Genomic DNA, 20,051 nt, shown 5'->3' with positions numbered 1-20,051 from the left:
GATAAAAGTCCTGCTCATCAGAAGGAACTTCTTCTGAAGCCCCCAGGGGCTCACAGCACGGGGCAGCCGTGAAGCCAGACCACTCACCAGACCTCGGTGGACCTCCCAAGCACACGTGCTGTCATTTCATAGACTTTGGGATTTACAGCGTTTGATTTACCCCATGAGTAGGTGAAACAAATGCAGTCATTTTTATTATAAATTTTATTACCCTACTAGATTTTTAAAAATACAGACACAAAGCAGTTGTTGAGCTCAGAGGTTTAAAAAAGCAATTTGATTTCTACGATGAGATGATATTCCACAGCTGTAGCCAAAACTGACATACTGACATTCAGTACCCCTCAAAATCAAAAATTAATTATCCAGAATTAAATGCTCCATATGTAAGCTTTCCGTAACGGAAGCCCCTGAACAAAACTGACCTTCAGTGTCTGAATATTTCATTATTCCTGACACAAGGGACTCAAGCCACCACTTCAGTTTAAAACCAGAGTAATTAGTCTATTTTATTTCATTACATCAACATAAAATGGGAGTAATGCCGTTACAAATTAGGCCAATTATTTCTAGAACTATTAAGACAAAAAATAAAAATGGGTAATAGAATGCTCTCCGTGGGCAGATGCGAACACCACCAAGTACACGGGGTAACGTCTTATGCTACCAGCAGTTCCATAAAACTCACTGGGGATAACCAGGGAGTAAGTTATAGCCCAAAATACAGCACAAAGTTACCCGTATCTGGCTGCGTGTTTGACAATGCCCTCTGTGACGGGGCTCCTAAGCGGGTACTACATAAAGACAAATAAGAGACAAAAAAAATCTGTGAGCTTTGACATGTAACTGAAACATTGAGATCATTGAGATCAATTAAATAAAAAGATCTCACTGAGCTCCAGTAACTGATTCTGCTTCAACCATTATTAGCTGCCTTTGACTGCGGCTTTCCTTCTCCCAGGTGACTATATCAGCAGAGTGAATCTATTCAAACAACCTCCGAAGAAAGGACTTTTTCATGGGCGTTGATAACTTCATAGTTGCCTTTTTGCGCAGTGGTTTCATGGGTTGCTTTTTCAGGCGCACCACCTTTTTGGGAGTTTGCAGCCCTTTATTAAGGTCGACATGTTCGTTGCAGAAGTACTTGATGTTTGCTTCTGAGAGACGTAGGAGCATGGTCTCTGAGAGATCCATACATTGCGCGTGGACCCAGTGGCCAGACCCACCGGAACACAGGATCATTGCAGGCTTGTTGAGCTCCGTTGAATAGAAAGGGACCCAGGTGTTAATGTCAATATTGCAAGTGGCACAGCAGGTGATCCAATAGCCTGTTTCTGATTCATCTTCTTCATCATCTTCATTGTAAGTGTCAGCATCATCAACATCAAAGCTATTGGCTTCAGCGCTAAAACAAAACTCTTCCGAATCTTCAAAGGGAGTGGAGTCTCCGGGATCTTCGCTCGATGTCTGACTGCAAATTTGTGCTGCCAGTTCTTCCTCCTTGTCCTCTTCTGCTCCTTTGCATCTTAAAATGTAGAAGTAGTTGGCATCTGAGATTAACTGTTTGTTGGCTCCTGGGATGCCCAGCAATACAGACCCTTTGCCCATATCACAGCCAAACCACATCCTGCAGTGTTTAATATCTGGTGTCCAGTCCGGGCTTGCCCTTTCAACAATCTCTATCTTATTGTCTTCCAGAACTATGGTGTTACATGCCAACCGTTTCTGATTTTCAGACTGGTAGCCCCCGACAAGGATAAATTCGGTATCACCAGTTTGAGTCACTATAGCACTTGACACAGATATCCCCCCTGGCAAGATGCTGCAAGTCACGGCTGGGCTTCCCAGTGGAAGATCAACTTTTAATTTGTACAAGCTGGGGGACCTGGTGTTATTTTGAAGGGAATGGCCTCCCAAAATGTAGATTGTATCATTTCGGGCAACTGAAACATGGAAAGAAAGTCCATCTTGAAGCTCTGGAAGTACATATGACGTACAGCATCCAAACTCAAAATCAACAAGAAACACGGATGGCAAACAGTCGACTACGCTGTTCCATTTTTCAGTGGTCCTTTGTGCAAGAGGAGTGTATGTTCTCCCTCCAAATATAACGCTCATGCTTTTTCCCCGGCTATGAACTACGTTAATTGTATGCCCGTATCTGGCTTCAGGGACATCTCCACCCAGGTCTTTCTCAACGCACTGGAAGGTGGTTTTCTTGCTGGTTTTGCTTACCAGACTCATAACGTAAATCTTATCAGAAAGGTCATTGTTGGGTGTTTTCCCACCATGGATGACATACTGGCACTCATCAGACTCTGCATCACCTCTGAGTGTGCAAAGGGCAGGGTAGCGCAGAGGGGGGAGGTAGCAGGAGTCTTTAGAGAAGAAGGCAGGTTTCATTTTGAGTTCATGCTGCTTTACTTCCAGGAGGAAGACACCAGTGGGACAGGATCTTTTGGGCCAGCCTTTCTGCCCAAAGAAGAAAATCTGCCCACCGAAATTCAGGAGTGAGAAGCCCGGCTGCAGCAAGGACGAGTTATTGACGGCTGACACCACCTGCAGCGACATTTCGCCTGCCGACTGGGCCATACCGTGCTTGATAGCTGAGGAAAAAAACACAAAAGAAAGAGATGAAAGATACTTTAGACCCTATGAGAGCTGCCTGACAATCGTATTGAAGCTGCATTTCAGTTCATGCTTTGAGACCCCAGAAGAGATCCTTTTATGCAACTCAAGACATGAATCATAGAATCATCCAGGCCGGAAGGGACCTCCAAAGGTCATCTAGTCCGACCCCCCCGCAGTCAGCAGGGACACCCCCAACTAGACCAGGTTGCCCAGGGCCTCATCGAGCCTCTCCTTGAATATCTCCAGGGAAGGGGCCTCAACCACCTCCCTGGGCAACATGTTCCAGTGCTCCACCACCCTCACAGTAAAGAACTTTCTCCTAATCTCCAATCTAAATCTGCTCTTCTTCAGCTTAAAGCCATTGCCCCTCGTCCTGTCACTGCAGGCCTTTGTAAACAGACTCTCCCCAGCCTTCCGTAGGCCTCCCTCAGGTACTGGAAGGCCGCTATGAGGTCTCCCCGGAACCTTCTCTTCTCCAGGCTGAACAACCCCAGCTCCCTCAGCCTGTCCTCGTAGCAGAGGTGCTCCATCCCCCTGATCATCCTTGTGGCCCTCCTCTGGACCCGCTCCAAATCCCGAACCAAAGGCCCGTGCACCAGTTCCGCGGGATTTTGTACTAACTATGGCCTGTCAGCCCGTAACTCGGGCCTGGGCGGCCTCTCCGCTGCGGGCCCGGCCGCTCCCATGGCAACGGCGGCCCCGTGGCCTGCTGGGGCCTGTAGTTCCCGCCCGGCCCGGCCCGGCGTGGGGCTGCCCGCCCGCCGCCCCGCTCGGCCCCGGCCGTGAGGAGGAGGCAGGCGGCGGGTGAGTGGGGCCGCGCGGGACCGTGGCTTTGGCTCCGAGGCGCCCGGGGGCGGAGGGACCAGCGCCGGGGGTGGCGCAGGGCGGGCTCTTCCCTGCCCGTTTCTCGCCTCGGGGCGGCGGTGGGTGCCGGGGCTGGGGCGGCGGAGCTGCGGGGGTGCCGCAGGCCGCCTCAGAGGGCCGGAGGAGGGGGGTGCAGAGAAGGGACGGGGGTCCCGCGGGCCTGCCGGGGGGCGGCCGGCCTGCTCCCCGAGAGCGGGCCCCGCCGGCGGGAGGGCGGGCAGCGGCAGGCCCCGGGGCCCGGCCGGCCCCCTCAGGGTCAGCCGGCTGAGGGCCTGCGCAGCCCAGTGCAAACTGCAGGTGAACGTTTTGCAGGTTTCCAAGGGAAACATCAAAGCCTTCGGGAGCAGGCGGTGCTGGCGGCGTTTGTGGCCGCGCTGCAGCCGAGGTAGAAGCTGTCAGTGCCTGGGTGAATCTTGCACTGGGGGGTGGCTGTGTGGCTTGGGAATCTCGCTGCCGGGGGTTTCCAGAGTGCCATCCAGTTCTTTATCTTTGATGTCTGCTCTTGCTCATGCTTTCATGAGTAGGTTTCAAGGGGTGTCTTTCACTTTTTTTTACCTGTTTGTTCAAAAATCTAAAGGAGTTTATGTAGTCAGCCTGGATAATGAAGGAGCTCTGGAGAGAGGGAAAAGCTGCCCAGTTCTTTGGCACTGCCCTTTGGTGACAGCAGAGTTGTGCCTTTTACTAAGTGTCCAGGTTCTCTGTCCCAGCCTTTGCCCAGTCCCCAGAATTTGAAGGTGTGAACAAGCTTTTGAATACAAGATTTGAAAAAAGACCCCTCTACATTTTAAAATACAATTCCTTCTTTTGAAATCTTCAGGATTCAGATTTTCCTTGCTCCTGCTTTTCATTTTGCTGTAACAACAAAACCAAGGCACGTAGGGTTTCTTTTTTAAGGAAGGATGGGTATCATCTAGTTATGTTACATCAAAGCCTGGGGACTCGGGAACAACATAGTGAACAGGGAAAGTCAGTGTAAAATCATGGGAAGTGATGATACTGACTACATCAAATTGCCATCAGCACATGTTTTCACGCACAGAAGGAACTGTTGTACCCCATTCCTGTACTGCCTGCCTGCCCCACTTTCTGGTTCCCAAACTGCTGGGCTAGAATATAGATCTGCCACTAAAAGCTTTCAAAGGTAGGTGAGCCCTGTCAGATGCGCTTAGGCCAGAGCCCACAGCAGGGTAGGCGTAGCCACTACTCAGTCTATTTTGAAAATGATCCATGGAATAGCTGTCTCATCCATTTGCACATTGTGGAATCATCCAAAAATCACGGTCTGGTTCTGCTCACTGGGTTGCCAGTCCTAATGCCTCTGCCCTGAAGGTGGGGGTTTATTCAGCATTTAGATGCCTTTTCAGTTACTAGTTAATTAAATTAGTGAATCCTATTCTGAGCAAGTCAGTATCCACAGCAGGATTTGTTCTTATTATTTGCACGAAGAAAGATTTGACAAGATATGTTTACCTTCGGGTGATCTGTTGAACAAGCATCTCTGCTGCTTGTTTCTTATAGCCATTCAAAAATGGTGTTAGAGAAGCTTGCACTAAGTTGGATTTACTGGGTTAGATTTCCTTCGTCTCTTTGTTCATATTGTGTGGTTACTGAGCTTCGGTGTGTTTACAGCATCTTTGGAAAAGTAATATGTGTCCCATACTGAAGATGCCACAAGCACATCTGTAAGTTAGTGCTCTGTATTTTGTAACCCTAGTGTTCTACATTTAACTGCTGGTTTATGTTAGCAGTCTAACAGGAGTACTAAAAATGGCTAATAATTTAATTGAAATGTTGGCATTCACCTCACATTCTTAACATATACCTCAAGAATCTCCAAGTATGACAGTTATTAGTGTCTGTAGTGTCACAAGCTATTTCCCAAATGTCCAGCAGTGCTCAGTTCCGAGGAGTATACTGTCTGAAGAGACTGTTGCAGGTACGGAGTGGAGAAAAGACCAATGAAAATGCTAAAAAGTGAGATTAATAGACACACACAACTTAGTGGTTAAATAAAAACACTTAAACGCACTTGCTCCTGATCATCCCTTAATATTTCTTGAGCTTTACATAAGTTCAGTAAGTAACGGAGAGAATATTTAGCCTAAATTCTCTGACAAAAGTAGCTCCTTAGGCACTTGCTGGAATTGCTTTGGCTTTCCAGGTTGTTTCATGCTAATGAGGGTGTGTTAATTCAGCGTGGTTGATCTTTGGCCATGCTGACTTTCCACCTCTAACCTTCCAACACCTTTGGGCCAACGCTCAGCTGACCCAAAGCAGCTTCAGGGAACCCAAAAGCTAGACATCTAACCCCATAACCGAACAGTTTAAAGTGTTTTTTGTGGCTTTATGCTCAAAACCATGCATCTGTGGAGGTGGATTAGTTTTAGTGCTGGTGTGGATGAAACGGAGAAATACCATTGTTGTGGTACAGCACAAGATAGAGGGGAGAAGACACTAGGAGAAGATGGATAAATAGAGGAGGGGGGAGTTACATAAACAGTTATGGTGACCTGAGTTATGCTTCATCATATTTGGTATTTTTATAAAAGATCAGGCTCCAAGGATTACACAAATAAGTGAGAATCTCAGCCTTACTTTTATAGCGCCTGTATTTAAGAAGTGAACTGCAGAGAATGGAGCTAAGCTAACAGCAAGAAGAAAACTAATACTCTCCCTCATTTTATTTTAAAATCAAATTTATGACTTTGACTTTGAGCTGTGTTTTTTCAGTTAATAATTGTATGGCAAGAAGAGATTACAAGGAACTCAGATTTAGATAGATCCGTTGGGAAATTTATTTACAGAAGGCTCAAATGAAGAGAGAAGGTGCTTTTTAAAAGCAGTAGTTGATGTAATTTGAAATGTGCTTAGTATGGAAGTACTAAGTGGACATAGTTACAATTTTGTGTGTGGGTTATTATTTCAGAAAAGTTATTATGTGTTCACTGAGAAGTATAGGAAGAATGTGTTTTAGAAACAAGGGGTAGGATTCAGGCGCCTAAACATCAAATGACATTTCATATGCCTTTAGAAGTCCTTCTCTTCTAACTTCTGCTATGGAAGGCAGCAAGTCGCCCATAGGTCCTGTGTCCTAGGTCCTGGTAAATTATAAAATGTCACAAGATTACTATGGTTAGGCACTGAGTCACTCCCAACCTGTGTTTCCTACTTTGGAAGTACCTAAGAGTACCCCTACAGGGCTCTCTTTGACCCTGTGTTCTAACTGTTAGTTCACCTGTGTGCTGTGCCTGTTACCTGAGCAGGCAACAGAAACATTTTAAACAGGAGAACAATGAATACTGAGTACTGTTGTGTAGTGTGACCTTTCATATTAATATTTGCCAAGGTTAACAAATACTATATTCATAATAATCTCAGAGTAATTTGAATGCTACCAAATAGTGAATGATTTGATCTGATGAGGGGTAGCAAACCCAAAGCCCCTTTCATTTACACCAAGACAAGGCACTGAAACAGTGATGCTTGGACACAGAGAGAAGAGGTTGCAGGACAGCATGGAGTTAGTAAATGAGTTAGTAAATGCTCATCGCTGACCATTATATTGTCATTAGTTTGCCGTAATGTTTTATTTGGCATGAACACAGATACCGATGGTAGAATTACTTTTTTTTTTTTTTTTTTTTTTCTCTGACTGGTCTGCAGCCTCTCCCTTTGCAAAATGAAGACACATAACCCTGGAAAGCAAATGCTGTTCCCAAATTCTTCACAATCAAAATCATATCCAGACACCCCCAGAGCTCTGAAGTCTTCCATAAATAGGCTTAAGGAAGGACATCTTTATAGAGTATTTCTCAAAACATTTGCTAAGTGTATCAACCAAGTTTGCTTTGGGCAAAACAATAATTTAGACGTACCTGGCTGATAGAGGTTAGAGAGATAGAGATGCTCCGAAATCTTTCTATGGAACTGGGATTCAAATGGGAGCACTTTGAGGAGTCTTCTTGGACAGCACAGGGTGCTTGTGGCGTGGAGAGACAGCTCGGTGGAGGGGAATCTACCTGCTGAATTCGCAGATGTGCCCCTGAGAACTGGGTCTGCTGGGGCCAACTGGCTGTGACCGTTTTTCTTTTTTCCTTCCCTTTTCTCTCTTGTCTTCAGATGGCACAACACGAAACCCACCAGCCTCCAGAGGCTTTAACTCTTTGCGGTAGAACCAGTTGGGAGTGATGGTAGATGCCTGTTAGACTGTGAATGTCTGCAGCATATGCTCCTTTATAGTTTTGTTAAACCTGTCAAGCTCGTGATCTTTTTTTGGAATTTCTCAGTGCTATTGGAATACAAAAATGTAATCTAAAGTAATTTTTGAGTTCAAAGAAAAAATAATTCCACTATCTAGTGAAAGAAAACAGCTCCTGCAGATTGGCTTTCCCTGGGAATGCTCCAGCACGAGTGGGTAGAGACAATGACACAGAGGGAAGGCCATGACAAATGTGTGCAACCCAGTGAGTGATAGCTGGCTAAAAGTCCAATTCGAAGTCCACTGAAGCCATTATCAATGTCTTTTTTCTACTTCAGTGGCCTTCTGGTCAGACCTTAAAAGACTAGTAAAGCTCTGCACCCTTCTGTGGCATTTTTCATCAGTTTTGCAGTGCTTTTCTCCAACAAAAAGTAGTTAGACTCTGGGAAGTCCTCTGGTATCATATCTTTTCAACAGCTAGAGGTGCTGGGGCACGGAGGATAAACCACTTGCATATCATAGCAGAGCAAATAAAGAGAAAAACCTGGAAAACAATCCACCCCTCACAGCTCCCTGCCTTTGCTTTCCTGGCCCTACTTCACCCACTCCTGAGTTACAACGTCTGCTGCACAGTGTTTTAGAAATATCTCATCTTCCATTTGAAACTGCTGTGAGAATGGAGGTAGAAAGAGCTCGAAATGGAATTTAATTAGTACAGCAAAGCAAACATACTGAATGTTTGTGAAAATTGTCTTGAGACGTTGAGTAGCTGTCATGCAGGTGGGATGTGGTGACGTTTCTCAACTGAAATCCAGCAGCACTGAGGCACGGGGCCCTGTGCCGTCCAGTAAACTGTGCTGAAGAGCTGAATGCTGAAGAACTTAACTTCCCCCAAATTTAAGGGCATTCAGATCACATTTATTTCTGTTTTCAGTAGTGCCTGGATGGTATTTGACAGCTTCTTGTCCAAGTGCTTGACATAGTCTGACCCTTGTTTGGGTCTGTGACCAAAGATCTACTGGCAAGAGGGATGCGAATGTTTAAGTGAAAAACCCAACCCCCAGTCTTGTCTCATTTAATATTTTGCATTCGTTTTATTTTCCTTCTGCTAGTTGACATGCCTTATCTTTAGAAATTCTTTTTCCAATTACTGTGGCTGAGAAGACAGAGAAATTAAAGTTTGTTGGCAACAGCATGTCAGTTTTGGATGAGAACACCCAGGTCTGTCCAAGCTGGTCTCCTGTAACTGCCAAACTGCTGCAGCAAGTGGCTTCAGAATAATCTATCTACAAGGCAAGAAAATCATGTTCAGAACGGTCCAGGTCATAGCAAGAACATCTAGGATTTGCATCCTGAATTTATTCGGCAGAGAAACCATGTGAAAATGAATAAACAGACTTTTCCTTCCCAATTTCTATTTTAATACCATTGACCTAGGTAGTATGTTTTCAGCAGATTACTCACTGTTATGGAAGTACTTTGTTTCACTTCATTTTCTTCTTCTGCAATTAATTTCTTAAAATAATACGTGGTTTACATCTTCTTCATCTCAAATCATTCCAAATTGCATTGAGATATTTCCAGGCTTTTCAGCATATTTTCTGCCAGTAAAACACACTCATCTCTGAGCTGGAACGTGACTGGCTCCCCGCGGGCTCCGGCTCAGCAGGGAAAGGGGAGGCCACCTCACTCATTTGTGTGGAGTTACCCAGCCAGGATGCAAATATTCTGGATATTGAGCCAGGACCCACAGGCTGAAACCTGTGGAAAAAAATGGCACAGGGAGTCCAGTGTCTTACGGTCTGCGATTTTCTGTCTCATCTGAAAACATCAGTAAACAGTATTTAACATGTGAGGGACGGGGGCTTTATTTCCTGGCCTCGTTTGAAATGGCTGATTGAATCCAGCTGTGCGTGCTTCGACTGTCAAATCCAGGACGATGGCACTCCAGGGGACAGTGGCTACCCTGTTTCTGAGGAGTGCTTGGTGCATGGGAGATGTTACCCTTGTCGTAGGCATCGAGGTGGTCTTTAGAGGGAGCAGCACTCGAGAAGCCATTCAGCCTGGAGAAGAGGAAGCTCCAGGGAGACCTTAGAGCCCCTTCCAGTCCCTAAAGGGGGCTCCAGGAGAGATGGGGAGGGACTCGTGATCAGGGAGTGGAGCAACAGGATGAGGGGGGACGGTTTAAACTGAAAGAGGGGAGATTGAGATGATATCTCAGGAAGAACTTCTTTGCTGTGAGGGTGGTGAGAGCCTGGCCCAGGTTGCCCCGAGAAGCTGTGGCTGCCCCATCCCTGGAGGGGTTCAAGGCCAGGCTGGAGGGGGCTTGGAGCAACCTGGTCTGGTGGGAGGTGTCCCTGCCCAGGGCAGGGGGTTGGAACTTGATGATTAGATTGGAGATTAGAAGGGGGTTCTTTACTGTGAGGGTGGTGGAGCACTGGAACAGGTTGCCCAGGGAGGTGGTTGAGGCCCCATCCCTGGAGATATTCAAGGAGAGGCTCGACGAGGCCCTGGGCAACCTGGTCTAGTTGGGGGTGTCCCTGCTGACTGCGGGGGGGTCGGACTAGATGGCCTTTGGAGGTCCCTTCCAGCCTGGGAAATTCTATGATTCTATGATTCTATGATCTTTAAGGTCCCTTCCTGAACCATTCTATGATTCCATGAAACCATTGAAAATTCATTAAAAAACCCAATCTGATCATGTACCGGACTGACATAGCAGCACTGAAATCAAGCAGGATCAATGTGCTTGCTTGCAATTAAAGCCCTTAATCTATCCCCTAATAGCTCGTAGGAGCTGGGCACAAGAGGCACAGGTTTGTGACCATGGCAGGGGTTGGCTCTGAGGCCCGGTGACGCGGTTGTGCAGGCAGACACGGCCCCCATCCCCACAGCTGTGCCCCTAATGCCTCCTGCAAACACCCCGCTGATTTAAACGGGATGAGTAGCTGTTGCAGGTCACCTTGGATTGAGAGATGCTGCCAGGAGCCTCGTCTGAAAGGCTTTGTCCTTTGTCATTGAAACTTTTTCTCGTAGTTCCCATGGTTGAGATGTTTGCTCCACTGCCCGCAGGCAGTGAGTCGTGAGGAGGAGGAGGGGGAAAAGTAGGGCAGGACAGTAGAGCAGGGAGGGCTTCCTTCTGCAGCTGTGGCATTGCAGGTGTGGAGAGAAGGAAGGAAACAGCCGACTGCCTTCTGGAGAGTGGTGACCTCCCTGGGCTGCCCCACTGAAAAACTTCTGCTTCTTTCTCAGGGCAGGACGTCGCAGAATCACTCCTTTCACTTGGTGCACTCTCCAAGTGCCATCCTGGGATGTTTGTTAAGGTGATGACCACAGTCCATACTAACAACAAACATCTCTTCAGGGCAAGCTTGAGCTCCAGTTTGCGTGCCTCCCTGGGCCATGGGCACTGTGGTTTAGGGAGATGTTGCTTTATTCCACATTGGCTGCTAGGTGGAGATCCACAAATCTAGCACACCTTACGGGGGACGTTCACCCAGGATTTATACACAAAAGAGTGTCATAATCCTGCCTACCTAATCCATAACTCCCCCTGTAGAGCCAATTAGCTTATTGCTCTTTCCATTTAACAATTAAGACTCTTGATTATTCTTTCATTGCCTATATTATACTTAAAGGAAACACAATAAAACACCCAAAAATGCAGCAAAAAAGCCTGTATTTCACCACAGTTTTTATTGTTTAATAGAACTAATAACTGTGTAATTGAAATCATGCTAATACTCACTTGATCAGCCTCTGTGATTCAATGCAGAGATTTCTGGTTTGGCTTAAACTGCTGGGAAGAAGACTGCATTTTGAGAAATAAAATTGATTTTGCACAATCTACTGATGATCAGCAAGGCTTAATGAATGGTCGCCTCAAGAAACCTCATTACAGTAATTTGGATGGATGGGCAGGAATGAAATGCAAAAAGACAAAGTATCGCTGCTTGAATGCATTCCTTTCTGATGCTTGACTCTAAAACCACCCAGAGCCAGCACAAGGAAAGGCTCAGATATCCTTGCCTTACGTGCCTTCAAGCCTCCAAGTTAGTTTAATGCCTTTTGGGAACAAGAAGATAAGGTTTTGATTTCCATAGTAGTTACTCTCTAGCAGAACAATGCAGTCATTTTATTCGTAGAGGTGTGATTGTATCGAGTTCATAAATTGTGATTCCAGTCCATTATTGTACATTTTTTAGGTCATTTTATTCGTAGAGGTGTGATTGTATCCAGTTCATAAATTGTGATTCCAATCCATTATTGTACATTTTTTAGGTTTTTTTTCATGACAGTTGAAAGAAGTCATTGCCTTGAGGCTGTGAATTGGATGATTGCTGAAGCCTTTTACTTATGTAGAATCTACCTGTTAGCTCCTTAGCAAAAGTGAGTCTTCTGGTCAGCCTGTGTTCAGCTCTTCACGGCACAGAACTTCTCTGCAGGAGACAGAGGATGACACAAGTTTTTTTCATGACAGTTGAAAGAAGTCATTGCCTTGAGGCTGTGAATTGGATGATTGCTGAAGCCTTTTACTTATGTAGAATCTACCTGTTAGCTCCTTAGCAAAAGTGAGTCTTCTGGTCAGCCTGTGTTCAGCTCTTCACGGCACAGAACGTCTCTGCAGCTGACGCTGGATGGTGTTCATTTGATAGAGACTCAGGAGCAAAGTAGGTGGGAAGCAGCAGAAAACCAGAGTGGAATGAAAATGAAAAATATAAAACCCTTGATAGGTTGAGGTACGTTTCTGAGCACCTCTGTGGTACCATCCATCCTAACAGTATGTTCAGTTTCAGGGATGGTAGATGTTCTCCATGTGCTTGCTTTCGGTTAGGGTGTTGCAATGGTATCCCGTGGTTCTTCAGAATGATGGAAAACAGGGAGGAACAGGTAGTTGCAGCTTCCAGAGTGTCCCCTTCATTGAGTGAGTGAGTGAGTGGTTGTTCTTCTGACAGAACCTGGGCTTTTGTTAGGTCCTATCTGCTGTTTCCTCTCCATGTGGGAATGATTCTGTAGATGTAAATACCAGATGTGCAAGGGAAGAATAGGTCTGTGCTGGACTGTCACCTCTGTATTCCATTTTGCATCTTATTTCTTGCTTTAGATTTTTGAAGTAAAACTGTGAAGTTCTTATAAAAAGCAATGGAGGATGGATGCCAAAATGACAAATAGGATTTTCTCCCCTCTTCCAACTTAGGATTTATTAAAATAAGAATAATTTAGTGAACTTATGTTCCAAAATATATTCTTTGGTAGGTATTTTTTTTTTTTTAGAAGAAAAAAAAAAGAAAAAGTGGCCTATGAATTTCAAATTCTTTTATTTTCTTAACCCAAGATGAATACCTTTGACATAATTGATAGCTGATCTCCTATACTAACGCCTGCAATAACTAATTGGCTATAGGGGAGCTACTCTGGGTTTACTGCTTTGACTCGGGTAAAAATTTGGTCCATTTTCTGGTAAAAAAAAAAGTTAGTCTTGAGAAAGTAATCTTTTCCAATGCTTGGGAATATCTGGGGAACTTTCTCTGCTATTTTTTTTTTTAAGTAATACTTTTTATGATGCTTCTCCCAATGAATACATATTGAAGTGCGTGTTAGATGAAAATGTATAGGCTCGGAGAAATATATGTTTAAAACCTTTAGGGATAATTTCGCAATCTCCAGATGTCAGGAGATTTCAGGCATTAAATGTTAGATTATATTGTAACAGTATCCAGTGCATGCTTTTTCATGAGGCTGAGGTGCAGGATTTTGCAATCATAGTTCAGCTAAAACTTTGTCAGGCTGAATTCAGCGCTGCATTTGGGAGCTACCTCTAATGAATCACAAACTGGTGTTTATCCAAAGTCTTGTTGCTCCTTTCCAGCTCACAGGAGGTTAAAATATTAAGAGAGCTTTCCCAAACTCTGTAGGAAGTAGAGGTTGTGCAAAAGAGTAAGAAGTGAGGTGTAACATTTTGGTAACACCTGGTCTGGGAACTTAATTTTAGGCTGATGGTCTGGTGGCTGCAGGACATGGCATTCACTGAGAAAGCTGCCACTCAGCCTGGCCCCTAAATTGCTTATCAATTTTTCTAGCTTCTTGGAGCATTTTAGAGTAAAGGAATCTAAGCTTTATTGCCAGCCCTCTTCTCAGTTGTTAATAAGTCATTTAAACTCTTGGTGACTCCTTTTTTTTCATCTGTTACTTGGAATAATATTTGTTTGCCCTTCCTCATGGGACTATTGTGAAGTTTATTTCGTTAGTGTTTGTAAAGGGCTTGGAGATCCTAGACGCCAGATGCCAAAGAAAAACAAAAGGTTGTTATTACCAATTTCTTGATTAAATGTATGTATTATTTTTTGATTTGACACTAGCCTTACAAATCACTGCAGTCTTTCATATAATGAAATTTACCTCAAATAATGACTGTAATAAGTGAACAATAATGAGGAATAGAAGGCATTGCTCCCCTCTGAAACCACCATAATTTGCATAAACCACTCGGAGAGACTGGTAAATTATATTCTGCTTCGTCAGTCCACAGAGAGATTAATACTGGTTTGTTTTTTTTAAAACATTAGAAAATTTAAGCTTCAGGTTGTGTGTGTGTGTGTTTATATCTTCAGAACATTAGTCTTCCTTAGGAGCTGGCAATCCAATAAAATTAGAGTTTGACATTAGAAATCATGCTTTGTTTTCCTGCTGGGCTCTGAACAATTCTTGTTCAGTCTTATTTAACTTTACAATCAGGTTTGGCAGCCTTTCCTTAGTGTAGTTGATTTGAAGCTTTGCTGAAGAATTAAGCATCCGTTCCCAAAAGACACTTCTCAATGGTGTGGTAAATCAAGAGAAGACACACGGGAACGTGTGAAGATCAAGCACTGAGTCTATAATGCATTCTTGCGTCTTTATCACATTTATTTATGCAAACTGGCCATTTACACTTTTTAGTTGTTGCCACTGTGTGAGACGTGTGTCCATGTGCTCGCCTGTGTTTTTCTGCTTCTAGTAGTCTGATCCTATCTGTATGTAAAATTTATTAATATTGTTAAGTAGTTACCATCACACCGCTGTTAAAATGCATTGACACAGCTTTTATAAGTGAGGGGCAAGGATAAATCTGTGGTTCTCCACGAGCTGCTTCAGCTCCGTAGAGCGATGAAGATGGGCTGAAAGCTGTTGCGTGTGACTGAAGAGGGGAGCTTTCGAGTCCAGAGAATTATCTGTGGGGTTCCTTCAGCTCTTGGGGTTTATTCCCATCTCGAGAGTGGTCCTCGCCTTCCTACGTGGCTGCCCAGTTCTGTCGTACCCTCCCCATCCCGTGTGCTGGCTCAGCGCACACTCACCTCATAGGGGTTGAACGTGCCCTCCAAAATTTGGGTCCAGTGAGCAGTGCACCTGCAGAATCATGGGCTTGCCTGTATGTTTGGAGTGTAGGGGTGTCCCAGCCCTTAAATCCAACACGCTGGGGAGCAGTGTCACTCAGGGGTTGTAAGACTGCACAATTTAAAGTGAGGGGGGAGTGACCACCACCGCGAGCACTTCCACAGCCCGTTACCCAAGGATTTACGTTTCACAGGCTCTCCCTTTGCACTTAACATTACTATGTCTGCTTGAATTTGGGGGGAAATGTGTAAAGTCCCACTGTCAAGATCAGGGCTTCACAAGGAGAGAAGAAAAAGTTGACATTCTGGTGCTTATCTGTGTGTACCGGGGACTCTTCAGTCAGTTTGTTTTCTGCCAACAGATACATATGGCTCTTCCCCTTCTCTTGCAGAAGCAGATGCACAGTCAAGGTGTGGATCATGGGAGAGCAACCGCTAAACAACAGCGTCCTTGATCGGTTTGTTAATAGTCACGAGCAATCGTATGAAGAGTTCCTAAATACATTCACTTATCTTTTGAAAGGTACGTAGCTTCCCAAATCTCCCACTAGAAATCCCAGCCAGAAGGGAAGGTAAAAGGAGAAGCAGTAGTATTTTACTATCTGTTCTGATACTTACGTGCTTTGTGACCTTCAGCAAATCCTTGTAATGCTTTTGTTTCTGTATCAGCGGTGGGACCCCTGAGAACAGCTTTCCTGTTCAGAGGCTGGTTCAGAGGCTGCTCAGGTTGGTCTTCACAGGTGTTTAACCGTGGTTTGCTCGCTTTAGGGAGCTGTGGGCCAGCGTGCACTTTTTGGAAGGATAGGCTTTTCCTAACTACATCCTGCATTGTTTTGCTAGAGAAGTTTCCCGAAAAGAAGAAGAGTGTAAGGAAAGTATGTGATAGTATGAGATGGCCTAAAATTAGGGGTGTCCAATTTGGAGAAGTTCACAGATTTACTCACACTGGCTTGCTGTGCTGTGCTGTGCACCAAGCAAACAGGTCAGTTGGATTAAGGCACATCAGAATATCCGATTAGAATAATTAGGCTGAAAAGGTCTTGTGCTCTGCAGATGAAAGAAAAAGAGGGGCTAACCTTGGTCTGACTGGCAGCCTGTTCAGATCGGGATCCAAATTCTGTAGCTCAGGTTCATTTCTTTTGGCCATGTCAAGTCAGGTGCCATAAAAATAAATGCAAGCTACATATTGCTCACAATTCTCTTTACCACAGCTTTGCACTAAAAATGATGTCCTCATCTTCTTGCAGAAGCACTGTATTTTTCAATTACAGCATGTGGCATGCTCCATTGGCTGGCACTCAGAATCTGTCCTGTCCTTGTCCTTCAGGCAGAAGTGAGTGTCAGTCACAGGCACTGAGCGGAAAACCAGTGGGGGATTGGGAACTGCCATAGAAATAATCTTGTGGCAACCTTCTGTCTCCTCCCAATGAAAAATAGAAGAGAAAGGAGACACTGGGGATGAGATAAGAGGACTGAAAATTAGGTTCTGGTCTTCTTTATGTATGATTGATACACTGGGGATAGCTGCTATCTTAGAAGCATGCTGCATATCATGATGCTACTTGCAAAAAGCCTCAGCCTCTATTTCAGTCACTTTCATTGTCACTACAGCGTCTACCATTAAAGCTGTATAAAAGGTAGAGATTCAGCTGAATCAGAGGCTTAGAAATGCAGTTTCCTATGCTGGTGTAGATGAAACAACTCAGCTTGTTTTCCTCCCGTCTTCATTTTCCTTTAAAAATACCCAAAGGTGCTGGTGTACATTGGAAACTAATAACCTGCAAAAATTCCAGTTAAAGCTCAAGGCATTTTAGCATCAGAACAGTGCAAAATACTTTATAAAATATCACATTCTTAGTTTCTTAATTTTGCATTTGAAAAAGTCATTTAGCTTTAATTTTTTTTTATTAAAAAAACAACAACTGTGATAGCTTAATAAGACTATCTGCTAATAAGCTCCAGAAATTTTCACTTTTATGTATGAGTTTGGATATTTGGGAAGCAGTGAGGGACCTGCTCCTGCACCTGGACACAAACAAGTCTATGGGCCCAGATGGGATTCACCCGAGGGCTCTGAGGGAGCTGGTGGAAGTGCTCACTGAGCCACTCTCCATCATTTACCAGCAGTCCTGGCAAACTGGGGAGGTCCCAGCCGACTGGTGTCTAGCAAAGGTGATGCCCATCCACAAGAAGGGTGGGAAGGATGATCTGGGGAACTCCAGGCCTGTCAGTCTGACCTCGGTGCCTGGGAAGGCCATGGAACAGATCATCCTGAGTGCCATTATGCAGCACATGAAGGACACCCAGGTGATCAGGCCCAGCCAGCACGGGTTCACGAGGGGCAGGTCCTGCTTGACAAACCTGATCTCCTTCTATGACAAAGTGACCCGCTTGCTGGATGAAGGAAAGGCTGTGGATGTTGTTTACCTGGACTTTAGCAAGGCCTTTGATACAGTCTCCCACAGGATCCTCCTGGAGAAACTGGCTGCCCGTGGCTTGGATGGGAATACTCTGCACTGGGTTAAAAACTGGCTGGAGGCCCGGCCCAGAGAGTGGTGGGGAATGGAGTCAAATCCAGTTGGTGGCCGGTCACGAGTGGTGTCCCACAGGGCTCAGTACTGGGACCCGTTCTCTTTAACATCTTTATCAATGATCTGGACGAGGGGATCGAGTGCACCCTCAGTCAGTTCACAGACGACACCAAGCTGGGTGGCAGTTTCGACCTGCTGGAGGGTAGAGAGGCTCTGCAGAGAGATCTGGACAGGCTGGATGGATGGGCTGAGGCCAATGGGATGAGGTTCAACAAGGCCAAGTGCCAGGTCCTGCATTTTGGTCACACCAACCCCAGGCAGCGCTACAGGCTGGGGGCAGAGTGGCTGGAGCTGCCCGGCAGAAAAGGCCCTGGGGGTGTTGGTGGACAGCCGGCTGAACAGGAGCCAGCAGTGTGCCCAGGTGGCCAAGGAGGCCACCAGCATCCTGGCCTGCATCAGGACCAGCGTGGTGAGTAGGGCCCAAGAGGTGATCGCCCCCCTGTACTGGGCACTGGTGAGGCCTCACCTCGAGTACTGTGTCCAGTTTTGGGCCCCTCACCACAAAAAAGACATTGAGGTGCTGGAGTGGGTCCAGAGAAGGGCAACAAAGATGGTGAGGGGTCTGGAGCACAAGTCTTGTGAGGAGAGGCTGAGGGAGCTGGGGGTGTTCAGCCTGGAGAAGAGGAGGCTGAGGGGAGACCTTGTCACGCTCTATAACTACCTGAAAGGGGGAGTGTAGAGAGGTGAGGGTCGGTCTCATCTCCCAAGTCACAGGAGATAGGACAAGGGGAAATGGTCTCACGTTGCACCAGGGGAGGTTTAGATTGGATATTAGGAAACATTTCTTCACCGAAAGGGTTATCCAGCATTGGAATAGGCTGCCCAGGGAAGTGGTTGAGGAGGTGTTCAAAACACGGGTAGACATGGTCCTCAGAAATGTGGTTTAGTAATTTTTATTTCCTATTTCTTATTTATTTTTTTGTCAGGTTGATGGTTGGACTAGATGATCTTCAAGGTCCCTTCCAACCTAGACAATTCTATCAGTCTGTTTACTGTGGGGATATATTTGTGGTTACTGTCAAGTAAAATCTGACCATTTTCAGATTGCCTTTCTGAGTTTGGCCTGATAATGGTGTTGATCTACACACCAAATCTTTGTACAGTGGGCATTCATGTCAAAATTTGCAGTCCTGCTCAGTTGCATACAGGGACAGCTATTTGGATACATCAATAACTAAGCTGATTCATTTGTGTGGCTAAAAATATGTAGGAGCTCTTTAGAGAACGTGCCTTGATAAACATTCCCATCTGATAGATTTTTGACTGTCATGCCGTTGGGAAGAGAAGACGGATTTGGATTCTGAGGGATTGGGTCCCACTGATTTCACAGGGTACCGTACAAGGTGATTTTCACTTGCCCGTGGATTTATCCTAGCTCTGTCGTTGGGATTATTGCAAGAGTATTTTCACCAGGAGTTTCTTCATTGTTCTTAAAGCGTCTCATAAGAATCTGATACCCTAGTTAATGTTTCATTTTTCTTCATTAGTTAAATTTGCACACTGAAATTAAAAAGAATGTACCTGGAGTACAAAACCTCAAGCATCCTTGACTGTTCTGGCCTGTGTAGAAAGAACCTTTAGACTATAAACATCATTTATATAATTTAAACATCATTTATCATTTACAAACATCATTTAACCCAACATTTGGTTCTGCTGCTGGGAGAATGGTTCCATTCTTGTAAATATGGGAAACAGGATTAATGAATTTTTGCATTCCTGACTTCCATTGGCTTTTTAAGATCTCAAATAATCTAATCAAGACAACTGCATTTTTAGAATGTTGCGTTTTTACATCTAAATGTGTGATATTACCTGTGGCTGCTCTATAGAGTAAGAATAGAGATCCTATTCTTCCATGTGTTGTTTGAAAAGATACTCCCTTAGCTCAAGTAGAACAAGTTGTAAAGCTTTGTCAAAGTTTTCATTATCTATCAAAAAAAAAGACCATCTCTTGCGCAAATCCAAAGCAAAGATATTAGTAAAAGAATCATTTTATTAGTCATTTATTTTAATACGTTCATTTGTGCTGCTCTTAGCATCACTGAACCCCCTTATGCTTATGCCAAGTTATCCGTTTAGTTTTGTTACTTTGTTCTTTTAGCTTTGAGTATGAAATCAGTCTGATAATAAACCAGCTGACGGGTGTTTGCTTTGAGGTTGTACCACCCCACTGTGATTGTTAAGTCCAAAGAAAAATCTTAACAGTGATTTCTTGACCGTGGAGTTGAAGAAACCTCGGAAGAGTTGGATTTACAAAGGAATCAATGACACAGATTTCTGTAGCTGTGGTCAATGAGTGGTCTCTTCAGAACTAAACACTTCCTGGAAAAGCTTTGGACAAAATCTCATGGAAATAGACCCAATCCCTGCTTTAAAAAAAAAAAAAAAAAAAAA

General features: G+C 44.8%; 2 protein-coding genes across 2 annotated transcripts in view; one reads left to right on the top strand and one right to left on the bottom strand.

The window, feature by feature from the left end:
* Window positions 1-254: 254 nt before the first annotated feature.
* RAG2 (recombination activating gene 2) lies at window positions 255-3,385 on the bottom strand. Its single transcript, XM_014937148.1, has 2 exons — window positions 3,253-3,385; window positions 255-2,606 (listed from the first exon to the last, which is right to left on the bottom strand). The coding sequence occupies exon 2, from the start codon at window positions 2,590-2,592 to the stop codon at window positions 985-987; it is 1,608 nt and encodes a 535-aa protein (XP_014792634.1). The 5' UTR covers window positions 2,593-2,606; window positions 3,253-3,385; the 3' UTR covers window positions 255-984.
* Window positions 3,359-20,051, top strand: part of LOC106885179 (chromosome unknown open reading frame, human C11orf74) — a 48,706-nt gene continuing 32,013 nt past the window's right edge. Inside the window, exons 1-2 of the mRNA XM_014937149.1 lie at window positions 3,359-3,435; window positions 15,456-15,586. Of these exons, the coding sequence (XP_014792635.1) occupies window positions 15,484-15,586 (103 nt within the window). The 5' untranslated portion in view covers window positions 3,359-3,435; window positions 15,456-15,483. The remainder of the gene's footprint in view (window positions 3,436-15,455; window positions 15,587-20,051) is intronic.

The sequence above is a fragment of the Calidris pugnax genome, unplaced genomic scaffold (genome assembly GCF_001431845.1).
Source record: "Calidris pugnax isolate Ruff unplaced genomic scaffold, ASM143184v1 scaffold3, whole genome shotgun sequence".
Classification (NCBI taxonomy): domain Eukaryota; kingdom Metazoa; phylum Chordata; class Aves; order Charadriiformes; family Scolopacidae; genus Calidris; species Calidris pugnax.
The sequence above is the reverse complement of the archived record's forward strand: the minus strand, read 5'-3'. Positions and strand labels throughout refer to the sequence as shown.